The sequence below is a fragment of the Mustela lutreola genome, chromosome 12 (genome assembly GCF_030435805.1).
Source record: "Mustela lutreola isolate mMusLut2 chromosome 12, mMusLut2.pri, whole genome shotgun sequence".
In the NCBI taxonomy this organism is placed as follows: domain Eukaryota; kingdom Metazoa; phylum Chordata; class Mammalia; order Carnivora; family Mustelidae; genus Mustela; species Mustela lutreola.
The window spans coordinates 10977315-11001111 of NC_081301.1; the positions used below are offsets into that span (position 1 = coordinate 10977315).

At 44.1% G+C, this 23797-nt stretch overlaps 1 protein-coding gene across 8 annotated transcripts in view; it reads left to right on the forward strand.

Moving 5' to 3' along the window:
* The window catches only part of DENND1A (DENN domain containing 1A), a 496023-nt gene that overhangs the window by 215120 nt on the left and 257106 nt on the right, over positions 1 to 23797 (forward strand). For all 8 annotated transcript variants that reach the window (XM_059142351.1, XM_059142348.1, XM_059142354.1 and 5 more), the window contains 2 exons: positions 16987 to 17056; positions 22258 to 22338. In XM_059142351.1, coding sequence (XP_058998334.1) covers positions 16987 to 17056; positions 22258 to 22338 — 151 coding nt within the window. The remainder of the gene's footprint in view (positions 1 to 16986; positions 17057 to 22257; positions 22339 to 23797) is intronic.

Consider the following 23797-nt stretch of genomic DNA (forward strand, 5'->3'; position numbering starts at 1 on the left):
GTACAAGATAGTTTCATTCCCATCCCATTAATGGCTCAGTGTGCTGAACTGGTTTTTAGCTGAAGCTGCTCTATTTTAGACCCATAAAAGTTAAATTCAGACATTTGTGAAAGGTAAAGATGTTAGCGTCCATATGTTTGCTTAATGATAGCTCTTAGAGTCTTACTACTGTTGCTATCTTTTCTATCACTCTAGCATATTAAGTCTTCTAGGGTTAGATCTTATTTAATTAGTTAGGAACAATATGGGAAAGCACAAGGTGCTCTTTGCAGTGTTATTTTGAAAAGAGTCATTCATTGAAGAATGATCAGAAAAAAAAATACTGGTGATACATTTATGATTCCTATTTTTTATTTCCTTTGATTTCATTCTGTCCTTGAAATGAAATCTTTTTCTTGTGTCAAGTGGGGAAATCGTAATAAGATCCGCATTGACCCTAGTCCACTCTTCTGTGACAAGTACAATCTTAAAAGTAACTGTAAAGGGTATACATATGCTTGTGGTTCTTAGCATTTTAAAGGCATTTAAAACGATCCAGAATATGGTGTAGAACCACTCTGTCGCCTGAGAGATCAAGTAGACCTTTCTAACAATTGTGACAGCGGATACCTATTTTTGAGTACTCGCTACAATCTGTGAACTGTTGTGGGCACTAGGTATTATTTGCATTAAACTGTTATTTAATTGATTAATTTGTTCCATGCCATAGCCTTGTTGGGTCGATAGGAGGTGATATCCTTTTGCAGAGAAAGTAAGCTTGGAGAGGTAAGCAATAGCTTGGAGGGTCCCTTTGATAAGATGGGGTGGATCACATCTGTTGCTCCCGCAGTCCAGCTCAACCTTCTCTCCCACCATGTCTCTCCCAAGAAGCGATGCTGCTTCGGAAGGGAGCTCACCTGCAGGCCATCCTTTGCCTACCAGGAACCCATTTTTAAGCTCTACTTCTAGAGTAAATTCAGTAATTTAATTAAAAGGGCACTGACAAAAGCCTTCACTTTTAGAATCTCCTTCCTTTGAGGACTTAGGCCAACTACATGGGTCTGAAGACCTTTGAATTTATCCGTTTCCCTCTTCCTCTTCCAATTCATCTTCCACTCTGTTGAAGTGAGTGATATTCTAAAAAGGTAAGTCTGATTAAATCCCTCCTCAGCTTAAAACTCTGCTTTCAGGAGAGGAGCTAAACTCCCTAGTCTTGCGCATAAAACTCACAAGCTGGTCACTTTGGACTTCTCTAGTATCATCTTCTGCCAGAATTTCCCTTCCCCAGCCCCCTCTCCTCAAAATATTACATAGAGAAACATCTTGCCCCACCTTTAGGTGGGATCTAACCATCTCAGGCCATTTATTGTTCCTTGTCTCTCTGTCTCTGGAAAATTTTGTTCTCTCCAGATGGAAGCAGTCCTTGATTTGATCTGACTTTTCTTCCTCATTTAGCTGACATCCTGGTCTAGTCAAGATGCTCTCTCCTTCCATGTTCCTATAGTGCTTAGTGCCTCAACCCCCACCCACCCATCACAGAATCCTCACGTTGCCTTATGAAGAGCTGTTTACATGTCCGTCTTCCCCCAAGAGATCTGGGTTCCTTGAGGACAGGCAGCACTGTGTCTTGTTCTCGTATTTATCCTGGCTATCTGGCACAGGACTGGCATGTACTGATGCTTACTAAATGTTTACAGAAATGACCCAGGCTTAAATAGTTGGCCTCAAAAACCTAACAGGGAAAAATAGATTCTGACCCCTTTTCTTTCCCCTCTCAACTTAGGATGGCCTTAGATAAGTAAGGGTGTTTCACTTTCTGAGGCCCTCTAGAGTTTATTGAGGCTGACTGTTTGCACATTAAGGAAGGTCACTGAAAACCTTATTAGCCAATCACCCTTGCCCTTGAACTGAGATCCATGATAAGCATGGTGCAGCGAAAGAGCATGAGACTGGTGTGACCAGGTTGTCAAAGACTGCTACCTTCCATCTCATCCAGAGAGCCTGCTGGGGAACTGGGTCATCACAGTTATGAAGCACACTTAAGGAAACGAGCAGGTAGGCTTGTGATTCCATTCTCTCCGATCATGAATCCTCCCAGCCACCAAGCAAGGTGACTTGGACGTTGGTAGGTAGGGAGGAATTACACACGTGGCTATTTTTTAATTTAAAAGTTAATAAAAGTACATGTATTGATTGTAGAAAGTTTGGAGAATATAGAAAACCACAAAAATGAAAGGTTATTTGTACATATTACAGAGCTTGCTTTTTTTTTTTTAAACATTTATTTGTTTGAGAGAGCGTGTGCTTGTGCATGTTGAGGGGGGGCAGGAAGGGGCAGAAAGAGAGTGAGAGACTCTGAAACAGACTTCACACTGAGCGAGAAGCCGACCTGGGGCTCCATCTCACAATCATGAGATCATGGCCTGAGCCAAAATCAAGAGTTGGACACTTAACCAACTGAGACCCAGGCACCCCTAGAACCTGCCCCCCGCGTTTTAAAAAAAGTTTTGTTTATTTGAGAGAGAGGGACAGAGAGCGTGAGCACGAGTAGGGGGAGGGACAGAGGGAGAAGCAGACTCCGCACTGAGCGTGGAGGCCCAAATCAGGGCTTGATCCCAGGACCCCCAAATCATGACCTGAACTGAAGTCAGATACTTAACTGACTGAACAACCCAGGCCCCTTCCCCAGAACCTGCCTTTATATCTAAATACATTGTAAGTATTTAGTAGTATTTAAAGTATTTTTCCATAGTCTGATTTTAATGAGTATATAATACTCCATCATTCTGGTAGCTCATAATTTATTGTGAACTATTGTACATTTAGCTTGCTTCCAAGTATTTGCACTTAATAAATAACACAAAGTACTTAAGAACAACTTCCTCTAATTTTTAAGATGCTTCATGCTCAGTACATAAGCTGTAGGAAATGCAGAAAAGAATGTAAAAGGAAGAAAAGTTTATTTACAAATCCCATAACCTAGAAATAACCGCTGTTAATTTTTTATCTTCTAGCCGTGCTATATGATTGCCTATGATACCTAGCTGTGATTATTGCTTCTTTTCAATCTCTGTCATTTCATGGACATTTTCCTATCATTAAAAATATTTTAAAACCTAATTTTCTTATTTCCTGGAGTTAACACAATTAATTTAATCATTCTCTTAGTACATGTTTAGGTGTGTGTATATATGTATTGCTATTATACATAATAAATAACTACCATTTAAAATCTATTCCCCTCAAATTAGTCACAACATTTAATGCTAGTGAAAACGTAGTAAAAATAGTTCATGTGTATGTTTTCTGACCTTCATTTTAATGTTCTGCTTTTAGTAGTTAAACTCATTGAAAGTCAGCTTTCCTGCTGTCTTTCATACTATGTGAATTTAAAAACTTATATCAGAGAAACCTATTTCTACTCCAGGTTTGCTGTTTGAATCTCCTTTCTCTAAAGATTAGATTTTAGGGAGGTGCCTGAGTGGCTCAGTGGGGTAAGCCTCTGCCTTTGGCTCAAGTCATGATCTCAGGGTGCTGGGATCGAGCCCTGCATCAGGCTCTCTGCTCAGTGGGGAGCCTGCTTCCTGCCTCCACCCTGCCTGCTGCTCTGCCTACTTGTCATATCTGTCTGTCAAATGAATAAAAATAAAATCTTTTAAAAAAAAGAAGATGGTTTTTAGGGTTTCTTTTGAGGGAGACACACAGGTGGTAGTGTCACTGGGAATATAAGGTTTACGGCTTAATTTATCAAATACTTCACCTTCCTCTAAGCTACTATACTTTGAGGGAGTTTAAAACACCAGTTTTGGGCTTTTGTAACATCGTGGGCTGCTTTTTTAGATTTATAATAAAGCGGCAAGTTGTAAGGACCAATATTATTTAAAAAATAAGGAGTGACTGAGAGATGTAGGGGTTTGGTTTGGTTTTAAATCAGGGCAGCAGAACAGAGAGTGACTAATGGCGTGGTGTTTCAACTGATCCTGTTGGTGGCTCCCCAGCTCCTCACTGCTCAGGACCCGGCCCGCCGTTCCTGTGGAAGGGCCCGCTTGAGGGAACGGTTTCCTCCCATGGTGGTGTTCTGTGGTTATGGTTCAGAGGGACTGCAGACCTCACCTCCTCTCCAGAGGTCCAGCTGCTACTGCTCACATTTTTCAAGTTGTGTTTTTAGATCATTCCTAATGCTGTAATGCTTTCACCTACCAATCGAAACGAGGGACCTACTTTTGTGGAGGGTGTGCCTTATTTTCCTCCACCCAGTGCTTGGCTTACGTGAGGCATTGAGTGCATGAATGCTAGCTACACAACAAATGAGTGTAATGGTTGTTCTGTTTTGACCGTTTGAAAACACTGAATCAGATGTCAAGTGTATGTGCTGTGCAATGGGCCCTGCATTGATCCCCTGGCCTGAGAGAGTTTTTTCAGAGAAGAGTCTGTCCGTGTAGCAGGTTGCACAGACCTGAAGTTAATTAACCCTGCTCTACCTTGTGGCTGTGTGACTCTGAGCAAGTTACTTACCCTGTCTGTGCTTCAGTTTTCTCATTTGTTATCTGGGGCTATGATGGTACCTATTTAATAGAATTATGATGAGGGGTGAATAAGCCAGGGCATGGAGAGTTCCGGACATGTGGTAATTCCACAATGAATGGTGGTCTTTCCTGTTACTATTTTCATGTTCAGTGCATGACGAGTAGCACAGTGGTAAAGGTACTTGGCTCTAGATGGGTCTTGTAGTAGGACGGATTATACTGTCCTGTTCAGCAGGGTGACTGTGTCTCTGTGTGATCAATGTCATGCAGAGAATGCTTCCTTCACCCTGGACCAGGTGTGCTACAGAATGACATAGCAGTAGAGGTTTTCTCCAGGGTCCGAGAATCTGGTGGGGAAGACAGATGCCTGTGGCAGAATGAAGCAGGGGAAGGGCTGCCGGACTTGGACAAATTCCTGTGATTCCTTCCCTTGGAAACTTCAATCTCATTTCCAGGAGCATTTTGGGAGAAGCCTCTTGGTGAGAGAGTTGCTCTGTCACAAAAGGTAACTTGAGAGCAGTTTCCTGTCTGTCCTTATGGCCAGCTTTTAGTAAGGTCTGCTTTGTACCCCAAGGAGGCTTTGAACATCAGCTGTCTTGAACAATCTCTGGTCTTATCACTTATTTTAATGTTCGTTGCACGGGTCACTCCTGGATGTGGTGCTCTGGGCAGTCTCACCCCAGAATGCTTCCCTTCCTTTATTTAACCTCTGACCTGTGAAAACAAGAGTTAATCAAGAGTTCTAAGGTAGCTAAGAGGAAGGGGAAGTGTTTGGTTACAAATTAAATATGAACAAGTCATAAGTCATAAATCCCCACCAGCGCTACCAGTTGTGTGTCTCGAGTTGCATATGGTACAGGGTGTTTGGGTTATAAATTCAAGTTCAGGGCCCTGTGATTGCTTGGGGTTAGGTGCTAGGTTAGTTTTCTTTTAGTCTAAAAAAAAAAAAAAACCTCTTGGCCTTTTAAAACATTACTTTTATTAGACCAGCTACCTTCATATCCTACTTTCTCTCTGTGCGCCTGTCTGTCCTTCTTCCTTTCTTTGCCTGCCTGCCTGCTTGCGGTGATTGGTGTGCTGTTCTGTGAATGGAGACAGAACTGCTTCCCTGAAAGAAGTTAAGCATATGGAAAAAGTTGCCGAGGAAAGGCACTGAAGCATAGAGCGTAAATGGGTTTAAGAGACAGCCAGACACTTTTATAGAGAGATTTGCGATTGAATGATAGAGCATTCGAACAGAGATCTGGGGTAGAAATGAACTTAAATGAGTGCTGTTCGCGGAAAACCGATGCCCTGTCTAATCTAGTATTTCCTTAATTGTCACCCTAAGCATACATTCAGAGCTTTATATTTTAAATTTTAAAAGGCAGCACAGTCTGTTTAAGAATATATGACACAGGCCGTGATCTTTCTAGATAAGTTCTTAAAAATAGGTAGCCGAAGCGTTGGGTCTTGATAGCAAGCACTGGAAAGTTAAAAACCAAAAAACATCAAACATTTTAAATCAAACCATTAATATCTGTGTTTCTGAATCTAACATGTACACTAATACCTAAAGCAAGAAAGAGCTGACACATGGCTAATGTCCTGGGGCTGGCAAAGTAAGAAAACACGCTGAATGCTTGGGAGGCAGCCAAAGTCAGCTTGCTCCGAACACTTGGAGCTGACGGACTTTTGGAGGCAAGCTTTCATTTTTCAGGGCATTACGGTGAGAACCGCGAGGTAAGAATTTTAAATCCTAATTTCAGGATGGGTCATTACCCTTGATCGTGTTGTGCAACTAGTGACGTGTTGCACGGAGCGAGGAGGCTAGAAATCGTACGGAACCAGTTTTGTGTCTGAGCTGTGCTTGGCCCAGTACATCACTTGACATCTCCAAGACTCAGTTTCCTCACCTATAAAATGGGATGATGACTCACCTTCTAGAGTTGTTGTAAAGACTAATATTTCAGAGCACCGGAAACTTGGTCAGTGTTTTTTTTTCCCTTCCTCCATTTGCTTTCACTTGTTAGCTCTAAAATGAGAATAGCATCAAATGGTGTCTCAGTGGGTTCATTAATTTTGTTGTTTACTCCTGAAAGTAGGACAGACAGGATTTCTGGTGCAGCTGTTTCTTCCCCTTGTTGTGGTTTTTTTTCAGCAGAGACCATGTATTTCTCTTTTAGTCTATGAAAGGTTGTGTAAGGTGGGCCTTAGTTAGAACCTCACTAACCCATTATATTATATTACAGTAATAATTTGAACCCTAGAATAAGATACTCTGAATGGGGAAAAACTTGCAGGTGTGTGAATACAGGAGTGGGAAGCATCATAAACTCTCTTAGGAAAATGATGAAAGGCCTATGTGCTCGCCCTCTCTGGGCTCAATGGAAAATATCTGAGAATTACACTCAATTGTCAGTGCAGGTGTCATTACTCCAAAGATCTTCTGTTACCAACACTTCACCGGTGATAACAGAAAAGTGCCTCTGTGCTTTCCTCCTGAGCAATCTCCCTCAATCACAGTAACGCTGTCATAGAAAAGAAGACGGCAGATCTGCTCTCTAAAAGCAACAATTATTGAATACCCATCAAGAGAGAAAAGAGCCTTGTTACCAAAATCAAATCCAAGTGTGTGTTTGGGTAGATTTATATAAGCACAGATGTTTTATGGGAACTTTTTGGGGTTTTTTTCCTAATGCAAATTAATATTTCTACTCATTCGGTGCATGCAATACATTTTCCTGCATAGATGTAATAGGTTTCACAATGGGATGCTAATTATGGACATAAATCAGAGGTTTTTGAGCTTAACTGGCTACCATAATAAATTTACAAGTTGAGATCAGCAGCTGTGAGCCAAGCAGACTGCTCAGATAGAGTGAGACTGACTTTGATCTCCCAAAGGGGTTTGTTTGTTCTCCTATTTTAGGTTCCTCTGACGTTTGATCTTCCTAGCACCAAGAGTGTGATCTTCTCAGGGAAAAACAGTGTTTACTCTGTTCCAGGCACAGTGGTAGGTGCACTCACCTAGGTCACCTTCACAACAGTTGCATGAGAATACATACAAATGGCTCACACCCAGGAATAGAAACTGATACCCAAACCCAGGTGGGTCTTCTGACTGCACTCGGTGGAAAGTTGATCAACAAAGTGTCATTTTGTTCCTTTTATGCACCTCTATCATAACACAGACGCTGTGTTGCTGACATCGTCTGCCCATGTGTCTGCTTCCCTCGTTAGACTGTGTGCTCTCCAAATGCTGGGCCCTTGCTCTCATTCCCCACATACCTCACACAATGCCAGGCATATACTGGATGGGTCTTAATAAGTGTGGAGAAATATGTGGTTTGATGGATGATTGACTGCAACGTTTGCAGAACGAATGATCTAGAAATGTGTGATGTTTGGACTGTAAACGTCACTTCAGTTTTAAGTTCCAGAAAGCATTTATTGACATTTAATGTGGTTAGCTCAGGAGGATGGGGTGCTCCTTTATTAGAAGGAGGAATGCTTGCACCTTGGTGCTAAGGCTGTAGTTTGAAAACTGTGGACCACCACACATGGGTGTTTTGTTGTGCTTATGGATGGAGTGCTCATTGGCTGGCTATAATGGGAGAGAAGATAGGTCTTACAGAGGGCAAGGTGGTTGACATCTAGGGTCTTCTCTACTTCCCACCTCCAGTTAGGAGGGAAAGGGGAAGACATGAGAGGTCTAGAAGTGGAAGAGCTTTTCTCATCAGGAGGTTTGGAAACAAGAATATCTTCTGGAGAGCAGGAGGAAAGGGTAGAGACGGGAGACGAAGGAAAACTTTGGAGCAAACCCTCTGGGGAACTTGGCCTGATGCGCACTGATAGAGGATTCTTGAAGAATTTTAAAGATTTTTATTTATTTATTTTGATAGAGAGAGATCGCAAGTAGGCAGAGAGGCAGGCAGAGAGGGGGGGCGGGAAGCAGGCTCCCCGCTGAGTGGAGAGCCCGATGTGGGGCTTGATCCCAGGACCCTGAGATCATGACCTGAGCTGAAGACAGAGGCTTAAACCACTGAGCCACCCAGGCCCCCCTCTTGAAGAATTTTAAACATTCACCGGTGCTTGAAAAACTAAGATGACAAATGAAAATAATCAGCTGGGATTTGTGACATTTTTCCATAGAACTTGAAGTAGGAACACGAAAAGTAGATGGTGGTGTTTACTTGTGTTAGAGAGATAGGCAAGGGGCAAGAAGCCTCAACTTTGTACGTCCTTCATGGTCTGCTTTGACTGCTCACTCGGTTCTCATTATTTGTCACAGACTCCAGCAGTCCATTGGCAGGAATCATTTTTGGTTCTGGATCATTTGCCTACCAAAGTGCCCTGCCTTCCAATGAGATTGGTTGACTGTTACCCCAGTGGCAGTGGACTTAGTAGGAAATACAGGCATGAGTTACAGCTGTCAAGGGAACTTACTGTGTGTCTAACTTGCGCCAGGCACACATTAGAGACCGAACAGTCAGCACCCAGCCATGATCCCTGCTCTCATGGAGTTGACACTACTGGAGAAGACAAAAAAAAAAAAAGAAGCATGCATTATAAACTATGGTGAGTCTGCATGTAGGCTCAGACCAGAAGGGCCTCACATTCTGGGAGTAAAATGTGTCTATTTAACTGGGGGCCAAAATTTTATAGTAAAAATGAGGGGAAACTTTATTTAGGATTTTTAATCTGGGAAAAAAAATGAAACTCAAAGTTTGGAAATCAGATTTCAGCAAAATCTAGCTTTTATTCCAATAATGCATTCTTTCTGGGATAGAATAAAGTATGAGACAATTTTTTTTTAGGGGAGCGATTATGGTTTTTCTGATGTAATAACACTTTATGTTTGACTTTCTCAGCATAATCATAAAAAGAGTAATTAACTGAAAAATATTTGAGGGCTTAATCAATTTCCCCCAGGCCTCTCCAAATCCTTTGATATTGAATTCATTTCCTTTTGATGTGACTATTGTGCCACCATCCTTGTTTGTTTTGAATTTTCTCTTTGTCCCTTGTTACTCAGTCTGAGGCCACCAGGTCCTCATTTGTTGGCCACTTGGCCGCACACCTGAGCAGGTGTCCAGCATCTCCAACAAGGGCTTTGTGAAATCCTGAATCCTTTGCCATGGTTGTAGTTTTATTTACATTTTCTTGTAGATGTTTGGCCAACAAGACACTGACGGAGCAGGGAGAGATGCTAGGTCAAACCAGAAGGGCTGGGTGGGAACTTACTGGTTTAAGTGGACACATCATTCATGAGCAGTTTCCTCTTGTAATGGCTCGTGCTTTCCTATTCGCTCTGGTGACTGCAGGGTGGGAGGAATTCCTGGACAGCTTTCTAAAGATACCTCTGAGCCAGAAGGAGCCTGTCAGAGCTGAGATCCACAAGAACGTTAGGCAGAGAGGGGTGGGAAGAGCAGTCCAGGAGGAGTCCAGGCACCGGACTGGGTGTGTCTGCCTACCTCAGGGACATTAGTGAGGTGGTGGACGTCTTCCAGAAGAGGAAACTGAGTCTTTGCAAGATTGCTTTCCTGAGGTGTCACACAGCTAGAACCAGAACTGAGATTCACCCACGGTTCTTCGACACAAGTCCATGTTGTCTCCAGCATATGCCATGCTGCTCTGCTTTTCTTTCTTTCTTTTCTTTTTTTTTTTTTAATTTTTTGGGGTTTTTGTTTTTTGAAAACTTTAAATACTGAATGCCAGGTAGCCTTCACCAAGGGATGCCTTGTCATCTGATGAATCTCGGCAAAATCTGACAGGGGATGAGAGACGAAAGGATTACCTCTCTTGGAGTACCCAGGATGGAGTTTTAAGAGCTCCTCAGGCAGCGGAAATCGCTGAGAAAAATTGAAAGACCTTATTCTGTGTCACTCTCCTTAGCTTTAAACTCATTCCAGACCTAAGTTAAAAGCAGCTCTACAGTACCCAGGGAGAAACTACTTCGTTATATCTCTAATACAATGGTGTCTGAGTGTTTCCATGTTAAAATGTTGTTATAAAGTACTTTTCTTTTTATTATTTCTAGTAGAACCAGAGCTTACCTTGATCTCTTTAAATATTATGGATAGAACTAGATTATCTAAGATTTTTCTCTTTAGGGTAACACAAAGTGGACATGTTCTGTCCAGGCTGAGATCTGCTGGACTGTGCCGAGGGGGAAATGATCACTTTATACCTAGTTCTAAATACTGGTCCTCAGAATAGAACAGCTCTTGAACCAGCCCTTCAGTCCCCCAGTGATGACAGAATAAAAGGGGAGGCCCATCAGTTTGGCATATGACAGGCCTCTGAGGTCTGGCTTTTTCGACCCCTACCTGGCCTTCTGTCCTACAGCCCGCATACCCTTCTTTTTGGCTATTCCAGCTGCACACAGTTCTCAGATCAGGCCCAGCAGGCCAAGCCTGCTAGTCAGTGCTCGCGAGGTTTCTTTTCTGTCCTTAATGTACTTTATCCCCACCCCTTCCAGCCTTCCTCCCATACACTGAGAACAACCTCTTTGAGGACTTAGCTGATGCTCGGCCTTCTCTGTGCAGGGACTATTGACTCCCACCGTTGCAACCCGCCCTTCTCTCTGTTGCATGCCCCTCCCTAGAGCCATGGCTTAAAATTCAAAATTTTCTTTTCCCAGCTCATGTTCTTATTCTGTATACTCAAACTGCTCTACTTATGATGTTTTTGATGAAATGAAAGACCCTTTAGATCCTCTTCTCTCCCATTTTATTTCAGTTTTGAAACAATAACAAACATATAAAAGGGACACCTGAGTGGCTCAATTGGTGAAGCGTCTGCCTTCAGCTCAGGTCATTATCCCAGGGTCCTGGGATCAAGCCCCCTGTCAGTCTCCCTGTCCAACGGGGAATCTGCTTCTCCTTCTCCCTCTGCCCTTCCCCCTGCTCATGCTCTCTTTCTCTCTCAAATAAATAAAATCTTTAAAGATAGATACGCAGAAAAGTTGTGGGTATAATACAAATGCCCATTTGGGAGATGTTGCCAAATAATACCCAGTAACCCCCAAATACTTTAGTGTGTATTTTTTTTTAAAGGAAATATTCTTGGGGCACCTCCCTAGCTCCGTAGAGCACATGACTCTGACTCAGCGTAGTGTGTTGAAGCCCCCACACTGGGCATGGAGCCTACTTAAAGTAAGAAGGGAGAGAGGGAGGGAGGAAGGGAGAGGAAGGAAGGAAGATTGTTTTCCATAACTACATGCAATTGTCAAAATCAGAAAGTTGCTTTTAACATAATACTTCCGTGTAGTACTTGGACCTCGTATATATAGGGGGGCAAGCTGTAGTGTAGAATCACATGTTGGATTAGTTGTCCTGTCTCTCTTATTGTCTTATTCTGGAGTAGATTCTCAACATTCCCTACACTTCTATGAACTTGACATTGGCTGTTAATTTGTAGAAAGTCTCTTATCCTCGGGATTGGGTTCTGGGTCTGTGGCTGGAATGTGATGGACGTATTTTGTATTGTTTTACCGTATCCTGTCAGTTGGCACACTTTCAGCTTGTTGTATTACTTAAGGTTGTGTCTCCCAGGCTTCTCCCTTCTTTTTCCCTTTATAATTAAAAAGTGTATTCTCAGTATCCTCATTTTATCCTCGTCAGACTTAACGATTCATTTATTTACATTAGCACAGAATTGTGATTTCCTATTTTATTTATTTTTACATATTCTCTTTCTATCATTATTGGGTTTATGCTCAGATTGTCACAGATTTTTGTCAGCAGGAGACCCTCCACACTGGCTTTTCTGTCCTGTTGACCTGTCCTAATCTTAGGTGTTGAACCTGCCTTTTTTCTAGCACAAGATATTTCCCAGCCTCAGCTCTGGAATCAGACTTTTCTTCAAGGAGCTCTGGTACTTAGAAACCAAGATCTGGACACTTAAGTATGCTTATTATAATTGGGATGTCTCTTCCTCCAGGGTCTCTCAGTGGCTAAAGCCAGAGTATCTATGCATATATAATGTACATATACACATCAGTATGCACATACATACATTTGCATTTCTAGTTCTTTCATTTGTCTCCATGATTTCACACAGTTATCTCTAATTCCAATACGACACCATAGGTTCATTCCTGTTTTATCCTGGTCCATATTTGTAACTCTCTTCTCTGATAGTAGTAATTCCATTATATGTTTACATGCTTGATCAGTCTCGATCAGACTCTTGCTGCTGTAGCGCCTTTCCTCTGTGGCCGGCCTCCTCCCCACACTTGGATTTGACCTCTTAGGCACTGCCTTCTCTTCCTACCTTTTCAACTGCTTGGGCTCTGTCTCGCCACCCTTCGTGGAAGCCCTTTACCTACTTAGGCTCTGACATAACACATGGAACTGCCTTCCAGATGCTCTGGGTTTTTTTTGACACCAGTCTAGTCAACCTCTTTCTCTAGACATAGATGCTTTCTTACCCAGCATCAGGCCTTGCCCTTACTTAGACACCACTTCCCCCCCTTCTTGAGTTCTGACCCTCCAAGCCAGGCCACCTTCTGTGTTTTTACTCTCCTGATCTTGCTGGAGCCCTGACTTTTCCTCACGAGGAAACCCGTCTCACCCCATTCAGACTCCAAAACTCTGAGGCCTGGTGGCCCCTACAGGAGGATTTCCTCCTCTCTGTGCTTGAACTCTGACATCTGCTCACAGCTGGTGTTCTGTCAAGGGACACTTTCCTCAGTTTGGTCAGGGTCTGCCTCCATTGCTCCCCCTCACACACACACCCCTGTCTTGCTTGGGCTCATCTGATGGCTTTGAACTCAACTATTAGCAAGAGATGTGGGAGAGCTTTTTAAAATTTGTAATGGTTTTCTATCTAAGTACTTACAACACTGGAGTGGGATCCTATCACATGTACACTCGTACAAGGTCACTTACACACATGCGTGTATACACAAAACAGTGGGAATGATTATCCTGACAGTCCACTCAGTGGAGCGAGATTAGAAATGTAAGTCATCTGTCCTCAGTCGGACTCAGTTCCTGAGTTCAGCTGGAGGGTAAGCAGCTCAGTAAGCTGACAGATTGGAGCATAGACAGTTTTCATTCAGTATGGGCCCCCGCAAACTCAGGCCAGCTACTCTGTGTCTCTAAAACCACATCTGCTCTATGTGGGGGGCAACCGAAGGGCCTTTTACAGGTGATTTTTTTCCATGAGCTGTTTGACTCTTAAGTATTATGTCTCGAGCCTGCCCGGCACATCTTACAAGGGCCTGTGACAGCCCGTAGCAGTGCAGCCATGTGTGTAGGAATCCACAGATGCTGCCTGAGTTCTTCTCAAGTTTAAGACTCTGTATTGCCTCACACAAAACAAAAGCGTTCTCCATTTGACTCTTAGGCCAGGGACTGATGGCAGAGCCTGGGACAGAGTTATCCGAGACACACTTTGGTGAGAGATGTGTGGATCGTGGCCAGTGCCTGGGAAGCAGGCTTGTCCCACCTTGGCTTTTCCCCCCATCAAGGAAGGCTCTGCTGATTGGCCATGGTAATTTTACAACTTGATCCAAATCCTGAGCTAAACCAGACCCTTGGAAAAGAGTTCCAGCTCCCCCTCACACAAACTATTTCACCGTCCATGTCTCTTTTCCCCACCAGGACCATGGCCCTCCTGAAGGCAGGGACCCTCTGTTGTTTGTCATTGGGGCCCGAGCCTCGGACTGAGCCCACTGCACGGTGGTGCTCGCACGGAGGCAAGTAGAGCAGGCCCAGAGACGTTTGCGACCCCTGTAGATGTCCAGGGACAAGCAGGGTAATGGAGTGTTTGTATCCTGTCTCTGGCCCAGGAAGTAGTGTTTGCTGCATGATGACAGACACGCGCAGAATGGAGTGGAAGGCTCCCCGGCCTCACCTGCAGCCCCGCAGGCGGGCAGAGCCCTTGTGCCAGCACTAATGAAGCGGTACAGGAAACGCCACTGGATAAGGTTCAGCTGTGAACCCTGGCCTCCCAACAGGGAAAAAGAGGGATCCTTTGAAGAAGAAGACAGCTGGGTTTTGGTTTCAAGACCTTAACGCTGCCATCCCTGGATATTCATCTGTCAGTGCACAGGGGACAACATGTGGGGAACAGTTGCGTCCGGTCAGGCCACAGGGAGAAAGGAATAGCTGATCTCCAGGGTAACTGCGAAGCCTCCCGTGGCTGAGGGTTCTGCTTCGTGGAGCCAAAAAGAATCGATTTGGTGAGGGTGAGGCCGCGGGTGAGAAGCTGTGCGCCCTGCTGTGAGCTGGGCGGCCCTACCAGGCCACCTTCCCTCTACCCCCTGGCTACCCCATGGGAGACTTGGGCTTAGGGCCCGAGCTGGTGGGCCAGTATGACGTCATGGCAGAAACGACATCCATGTATCCCATAGTCCCGAATTACCAGAGAATCCGGCCTGCCCCACAGCTCCTCATCTAGGATTCCTGAAATGACTTCAGCTTTTCTCTCATTTCCTTCAGGCCGGGATTTCCTTGCAAGAAAATATTTTCTCAACTTCCCCCCCGCTCCCCTTCCCTGCCTCTGCCCCCCCCCCCCTTTCCTGACTTTGAGTCGCTGGATTTAACTAGTGGTATTTTTTCTTTTGGGTATTGGGAGGGGGAGGGATTTGTAATCCTTGGTTGAATTTGTTTACTAAGAGTCCTCTAATCTGGGCAAGAGTTTTCGTCTGAGGGGATTTATTGTTCCCACTATAATGGCTTTTAACTCAGCCGAGGTTTATTTAGCAGAATAGGAAGGGAGAAACTTATCTCCTCCCTAATCCCTCTTGAATGTTTACATTGCTCTGCCAAAGTAAATGCTGTGGAAAGTGGCAGCAGGCATTTGCTGTGTAATAGTCAATATGCAGCTGCCAGGGCTGATTGAAACATATTAACATAAGTGATAATACTGTCATAGAAGTGAAAAGTTAAGTTGCTTATCAGTATATTTTGATAAGCTACTTAAATTTTACAGTAGCATGTGCTGGCTTCAGACGGTCGTTCCTGATGGAGAACTGTGCACTTTATCTGTCCTCTGGATTGCCTCTCACTTCATCTGTTACCCTCGGCAGTACAGCTGGGAGTCAGGGCCGAGTGCTGAGCTCCCCCCGCCCGGTGGGATCAGCGCTCCGCTGCCCGTCCAGCTCTCCCAGGAGTGGACCCTGTGAGCGCAGCAGGGCAGATGCGAGCGGGACAGCAGGGGTTTGGTGCGACAGCCTCCTCGTCTGACCACTTGTCACTTTGGAAAAGTTTCTTACTGGAGAATAAAGCCATTTACATTATGGGACAGAACTTCTGGGCGGAGGGGGTTGGGGGTGGGAGATAGTTCAGCAACAATTCTGTAACCTTAACATGCCTTTGCTCTCAGCCTTTGTTGAGTTGTGTTTGCTCCGTCAACGCTGAGCACCAGTGGTGTGCTGGGCTCCTTGCTTGGCCCCTGGAAGACAGAGTGAAGAAAGATGAGATCCTTCCTTCTCGGTGCACGGTCTGTTAGCAGAACAGACACACCATTGAGTGCCACGTGGTGTGTGGAATGTTATAACGCGAGTATGCATGTGACCCGGGCAGCACAGAGAAGAGGGAATTAGGGCATGAGGGGTGGGGATGGGGAGCGTGCGGGGGACCGTAAGGAGGATACGTGGAAATCAGCTCGCCTGGACCATGAAGGTCAGAGGGAGAAAAGGGCCCAGTGTATGAAAGCTCGGGCAGGCTTGAGGATGCCTGGCCATTCTCGGAAAGAGGCTGCCGTGAGAGGAGAGTGCACGTGGGGAAGTAGAGCGGGTAGCCAGTCAGGGATTGACAACGAAGAGCCTCCACCGCCGTCTTCAGAGTCCACTGGTGATGGCACCACTGCAGGAACTGGGTCCGTGGGCCACTTAGTTGTGCATTTCAGAAAGAATATTCTTGAAGCCCCATGGAGGGTAGAGTGAGGTCAGGACAAGACTGTCCTCAGAGTGAAGGGGCACCATGGTCAGGACCCAGTAGGGGGCAGTGGGGACAGAGAGAGCTTGTCCCGAAGTCAGTCTAGAGGGGGTGCGGTACGGATAGGAAGTTTGGTTTGATGCCACAGTATGATTGGTTTCAGGCTCATGGGGCCTTTGGGACACCTTGCAGGCAGCAGCAGGGGAAGTGTTGTATGTATGAGTGCGTGGCTGTGTGTGTCCAATCATGCGGAACTTGCACAGAAGCTTCCTGGAAAGGGTGGGTGTGGTGGGAGAGGCCTGGAGGGCGATGCAGAGATGGTTCCTGATTGCAGAGTCTGCTTTGAATTTCTTCTCTATGAGCCTGTTCTAGCTCTGAGGCATGGGAATAATTTATAATGGACATTCAATCCTCCACCTTACACAAGCAATTTTTTAAAATCCCAGAAATAATTAGCATTCTACCAGTCTGTGTTTTCAGCAGCCTATAACAGGAAGACTCTTTAGGATGTAGAGGAAAAACTGAAATGTACCAGTCTTGAATCAGCTCCTGGTTCAAGTTTTTGACCTGCATACTAATATGTCATGTTTCTCCTCTTCTTTCCCCAGCTATCTTCCCTGGTTCGAAGTATTTTATAAGCTGCTTAACATCTTGGCGGATTATACAACAAAAGGCCAGGTATTTACCTTGTATTTTTCTTTTTAGCAAGTAACTTCAACTTTGTTTATTAAAATAATACGTGCCTTATATTTCACCAGAAGGTTTACCAAAAAGTAGTGCATGCCCATTATAGAAAGTCTGGGGAATTTGGAAATAGAGAAGAAGAGAAAAATCACTCCTGATGTGTTCCCCCTTCCTACCTGAAAATAACAATCGCTAGAATTTTGGTGTGTTTTCTTCCTTTGCTTTTTGAGTTAAAGGAATAATAGATAGACCCTTAGCATTCAGAGTTAATCTTCTGATAGATGATAGCTGATACTCCCAAGCAGCCCTGGAAGTTCATGACATTTATTAAATTATAATTTTGCTGAGGCACGAATTTGAACTGCTCACGTCATGCCGCAAAGCTCGATTTGTGTGTAAAACACTTAACTGGCAAGAGACCTGGCCACCTGTGCCAAGTTCCCCTTCCAGTAAGGCTTTATTGTGCACTTCCGGTAATTTTTTTAAGGTTTTGGAAAATTCTTTAAAAAGTTAGCTCTACTTTCTTCTACTTCGGAAGAAATGATATGTGGAAGTGTCTCCCATGGATGTCAGAAGTCTACTGGAGCTGTATTTAGACTTTCATAGCTCAGATTTTTCACGTGCTGTGGTAACAGAAGCATTTCCTCCAGGCTAGTAAAAAGACTGAATATTTTTCATGGGTGCATAGCATTTTATTACGGACCTTAGAAACATTTCCCTGTTGTTGGAGGTTTTTTGTTTTGTTTTGTTTTGTTTTAAGTGTATTTATTTATGTTAGAGAGCACGTGCACACGGATGCATGCACAGAGGGGGGAGGGCCAGAGGGAGAGAGAAGGGGAGAGAAGCAGACTCCCCACCAAGTGTGGAGCCCAACCCGGATGCAAGGCTTAGTCTCACAGCCCAGAGACCATGACCCAAGCTGAAATCAAGAGTCGGGCACTTAACCGACTGTGCCACCAAGGAACACCTGGTGGGGTATTTTTTTTTGGGGGGGGGGTTTGGGGGGGGGCGGGCGCACTGTTTAAATGTAGCTATTAGCATCATTGAACATAAAACATCTTCTTCATTTTGGATTATTTCCTTAAGAGGAAAATCTCAGAGGGGCCATTTTTTAGGGCAGTGGACATAAATATTTAAAAGAATTTGCCAAACTGATTTCCAAAAGAATTGTACTGTTTTCTTAAAAGACGCCCTTCCCTAGGAATATATGGGAGCGCTTGGCTGACCATGCTCTCACCAGTATCATTTGTTGAATCTGTTGTTTATTTGACAAGTGAATAGTCTCATTGTTTTAATTACATTTCTTTGATTGCTAATGAGTTGAATATTTGTCCCTATATCTAACTTATTAAATTTTCCTTTTTGTAAATGGCCTAAGATCTTTAATTGATGATACATTATTATTAAATGTTACAGAGGTTTTTTTGTCCTCATACTTTCTACAGAACATTAGGTCCATTAAAAAAAAGGGGGGGGTATAGTTCAGTAACCTTGGGTTTGGAGAGAGGGAAAGCTGTATTTCGTTTTTGTCTCCTTAAGATTCTTTTCCTGGTGGCGCTGAGAAGGTCCTGCCGTGGGGAAATGTGTGTTCCTTAGTGCTTACCATCTTATTTGGTCCCAAGCCCTTTTTATTCCACGACAAATATTAAAATTCTGAGATACTAATGTTTCCTAGAACATACTTGAGGAAATGCTGCTTTGGAGAAAAAGTGGAAAATGTGTGTATAATGGAGACATCTTTCCTTCAAGTAAGATTTACTCACTAGCAGTGTATTCCAGAGGCCACAGTAAATGGAAGGAATAACTAATAGAAATGGCTCCCTAGGTCACTACACTCACTCTGAAAGGATGCTTAGATATAAGGGAATTGTGTCATGAAGGAGGTGATTTATTCTTTGAACTGATTTATTCTTTGATGAATGAATTCAGAGGCTACCTTGGGTCTGTTCATCGATTGATGTTCACAATTCACTTTAGTCAAACATTCAGGTTTTCACTCAATTTGAAAGATACCTTTAGTAAATAGAATTGTATCACATGTAGGCTCTTAACAGTCTTGGAATTGGAGATTGGCTCACATATTTTTTTCTTCCATATTAATGCTCCAGTCAAAACACATTAGACTTTTAAACACTTGTCTTGTGGTATAGAAAAGGTTGGGTTTGTACACCCAGTGCGTAGGGGAATTAGGATTATTGCCCTGGGAAATTGGTGTATCAGTCCTCTGGGCCATTGCCCCAGGAAGGACCCTGCCTCTTGAAGTGTTGAGTTGTAATCAGTGATGTGTTTTAGTGGAGTCTGTTTCCACTGTCCCCAGTACTCTTTCTATTAAATTTTTTTCTGGTTAAAGGAATTATGACACTAATGATAGGAAATCTGTCTACAATTGGCTTACTTGTTGGCAAGGTGTGAGTCATTAGATTAGAACAATAAAAGCTCTGTTTTTATTTTTCTGTTGTTTATATAAAAGCTTTTATTAAACAGAATCCCCTCCCCAAGTCCAAAAGTCTTTGGGCATGGTAGGCTTCAACTGGGGTGGATAGTGACCATGACAGGCTTGGGGGTGGATAGTGACCATGACAGCTCAGAGTGGAGTGTTGGAGCCTAAGACACAGGATAGGGGTGTCTGTTTGGGTCATTGATCTACCACGGTTATCAGACCCTGGATCGGGCATTGAGGGCATCCCTATGAAAGAGTTGGCAGGGGTTGAAGAGGGCATCCGAGCTGGAGAGCAGACTGGCTGAGGGTGTCAGAGCCCAAGAGGACGAAGTGGTCGTTCATGTGCGTGCAGTAGTAGTGGCAGTGGCTTGGCAGCAAATATCTGAACCCTAGGAGGACCTAGAAGGATCCACAAGGGAGAGGGGGAAGCAGCGGTCCAGCACTGGGGTGTTGGATCCTAGGGTAGAAAGGGCATTCTTGTTGGAGAGGAGTGGACTGTAGCAGCCTGGCATTGAATATCTGTTCTCAGGCAGGACAAGGAGGGCCCCTGAGTGGATAGGGGCCCTATTGGTATGTAACCAATAAAAGATTGGTTACATACAAATAAATAAATATATTAAGAAAATAGGATTGATTGTCATTTCTATAGAATTTAGTTACAAATATGAAAAGGTAGGAAACTAGAAGGATTCCTATATTGGATTGGAATTAGAGCCATCAGTATGACCTGGTGACTTTCCAAATATGTGATATAGAAATCAATAAAAATGCATATATTGTGGGTCTCTGTGTGCATAGTATGTTTTCTGGTTCTAACCACTAAAAGAGTCTGGGGTTAGCCATACCCACGTAGCAATGAATGTACCTAGTACGCACATTGTGGTTTCTAAATAACATTCTCCATTAAAAGGAGCCGGGGCTCTCTGAAGAAATGTCTAATTCTAAGGCCATTGCAGGGAAAGTATAAAATGAGCCTGCAATATCTTTTTGTGTCAAAAAATGCTCAGAAGAAGTGCTCAAAGCATGTCAGGGACATGTCAGAAAGACACAGAAGTGAGCTTGAAATGGATAAGGGGTTCCCACTGGTCCAATCTGGGACAATTTGAGCATTAAAACAAATAATGATAGCAAAGATTTATAATCATTGAATAAAACAGGAAACCATATATGCTTACCAATATAAATACATAAATAAGTTCAAAGTTTTGTTGAGGAAGGGGATGTTTACATAAAGTATCACTCCACAAAATGCTTGCTAAACACAACGGGAGAATGAGTACCTTCCCTGTAGAGACTTCAGAAGAATTAATCAAATGATCAAAGTGAACATCACGAGTAGTGGAAAGAATTGAAGTCTGAATCAATAGAAGACATCAGACAATTGGGAATTATTCAACAAAATGGCTGGTCTCACTGTCAAGTGCCTACAAATCTGGGAAAGACTCGGGACCTTTTCCAGACTGATGAAGACCAGAGAATCGTAACTAAAGGCAACATGCGCTTCTGAGCCTGGATGGTTTTGCTCTCCAAGGACATTATGGGCACAGTGGATAAAACTTGAAGGGATCTGAGGATTTGATGGTAATGTTCTGTCAATGTTAATTTCCAGATTTTTTGATGATTAGTTGTGGGTTGTACTGGAGATGGTCCTTTGTACTTATGGATGATGGAACGTAATGTCAGCAACTCACTTTTAAGTAGTTCGGGAAATACAGAATTGCTTCCTGTAATTGTGTAGCAAAATTAAACGTGTGCACATGCACACACGTTCATTTCCCTGTCAGAAGAGCGAATGATGAGAGTTCAGACTGAAGCAGGTTTTTAATCTGGGCTCATTGACTTTTTTTGCCTTTCTTTTAAATCCACTACCCGCAACTGTTGTGGAGCAGTGGAGAGTTCTCTGGGCTTGAACACAGCGAACCCACATGTAGCTTCTGGCTGTGCAACTTACTAACTGGCTGATCTGAGCCAAGTTGTTGCACCCTTTGGAGCCTCAGTTTTCAATCTGTGAAGTGGGGTAGTTGTGAGGATCAGACAGATAACAAATGGAAACCCATGGAAGCTCAATGCTGTCCTGTTAGCACAGACCATTCCGCAGGGTGGGAGAAATGGCTTTTGCATAATTCTGTAAGCAGCGTTCTTTTGAGCATTTTAAAAGTGAATCTGTTTTCAATCGAATAGTTTGTACTGCTTTGTATTTCATTCTGTGGCTCCGTTTCACTAATTAAAATGCACAGCCACCATACTGTATTGCATACTGTTGCGTGTAGTTCATTTTAACTTTCCATAATTGGATGCTGCTGTGTGTATCCAGTGAACACTCAATAAAATTAATTGAGGGTAATGATGATGAAGACAAGATCTATAGTGTGATCCTTATTTCTCCCAACCGCCCCCGCCCCGTGAGCTAGGCCTGCTTGCATTTAAAAGTTGTTGCTATGGAGTTGAGAGGATAGGTTTGCTGAGAGCTTATGGTATATGAGCCATAAAAGGCGGTCATGGTAGGTGTCTCACTCCGTAGAAAATGTCAGACTTGGTGTGGGAGGATCTAGTTGGCTTTTATATTGAGCCATAAGCAGTGTCTTTTGTCCAACCCTGCTTGAATATCAAGCCTATTTCTGTACGGGGGCCAGCACCTCCCCAGCCCCCTCAGTCATGGGGGCCTCCGGCTTACCGTGTGCCCAGACCTCCCTGCAGGCCTCTCACGGAAGGGCTCAGCCTGGCTTTTGTTACTTAGGCCTTTTATTTCTTTCAGGAGAATCAGTGGAATGAGCTTCTTGAAACTCTGCACAAACTTCCCATTCCCGACCCAGGAGTGTCTGTTCATCTCAGCGTGGTAAGTGGGGGCAGAAAATTAGCGATCACCAAGAAACCATTTCATTATTAGCAAGGAGGCAGAGTTAGCGGAACAAGATTGTCTTTTGTTGTCTGCACCTTCCCCAGCCCTCCCTCTGAATACTCTGAAACCTCTGGACTCAAGACAGGCCAGGGAGTTCAATTTCTTCCTTTCTCTGGGATTCCATAAGGAATGGGTCCCAAACGTCCCCAGGCTCCCTTCTTCCTGGTTGCCATCCCATCACAAGCATCTCCTAGATGGCAGGTGCTTGGCTTGGAATGGCCCCTACCTGCCCCATCTGCCCCCATTCTGGGCTCCCTGCCTCCTGTTTTACCCCCCCAGCACTGCTGTGCGTGCCTCTTTGCCCATCCTGTTACCCCGAACCTTCAACACCACCTCTCTCCTCTTTACCAAGCCGGCCTACATTCATCCTTCAGAACTCACCTTGGATTTATTTCCAGAGAAATCCTCCCCTTGACCCCCTTCCCCAAGGCTTAGTCAAGGTTTTCTTCTTTGCCCCAAGCATCTTGTACACTTTGCAGTGCTTAGTCATACCACATCTGTTTTCCTCTCTTGGCCACTGGGCTGTACATCCCTCAAGGACAGGGATGGGGAGAGCCTAGCATAGATCCTGGTCTGTAGTAATAATTGTTTCTTTAGACATACATGCTATGTGATATATAGTATGCTGAGTGGAAAATCCTGTGACTGTGAAGCTTCAGTCCTAGCTGTAGTTTTGTCAGTGACCTGAGTGATCTTAATTAAAACCTTTAACCCTGTGGACCTTGAGTTCCTCATTGACGGGATAAGGCATCAAAAGAGGTGTAGGGGATCTTTTTCATATTTCGGGTTCCTGGAATTCTCTAATTCTCTAGGTCAAGCCCTTGTCGCCACCTTCATCAGAATTCTCAGGTGGATACCCTTGGGCCAGCTCTTGATTACCAGGGGCTGTTTTCCCCATGTTGTGGGATCTGAATGTTTTAAAAGTTGCCTTTTTTTTTTTTTAAGATTTTTTTTTTTTTTCTTTTGGGCGCCTGGGTGGCTCAGTGGGTTAAGCCTCTGCCTTTGGCTCAGGTCATGATCTCAGGGTCCTGGGATCGAGTCCCGCATCCCGGGGAGCCTGCTCCCCCCCCTTCTCTGCCTGCCTCTCTGCCTGCTTGTGATCACTCTCTGTCAAATAAATACAATCTTAAAAAATAAAAAGGATTTTATTTGAGAGAGAGACTGCACAAGTGCAGGGTGTAGGGAGGGCCAAGGGTGGGGACAGAGAGAGAGAATCTCAAGCAGACTCCATAGTCAGCATGGAGCCCAGTGAGGGCTTGGTCTCAAGACCCTGAGACCAAGAGTCAGATGCTTAACCCACTGAGCCAGCCAGGCTCCCCCTGAATGTTTAAAAAGTTTTACTGGATGTGAGGGCAGTCTGTGACATTTGTCACCCCGTTGTTCTGGCTGATCTGGC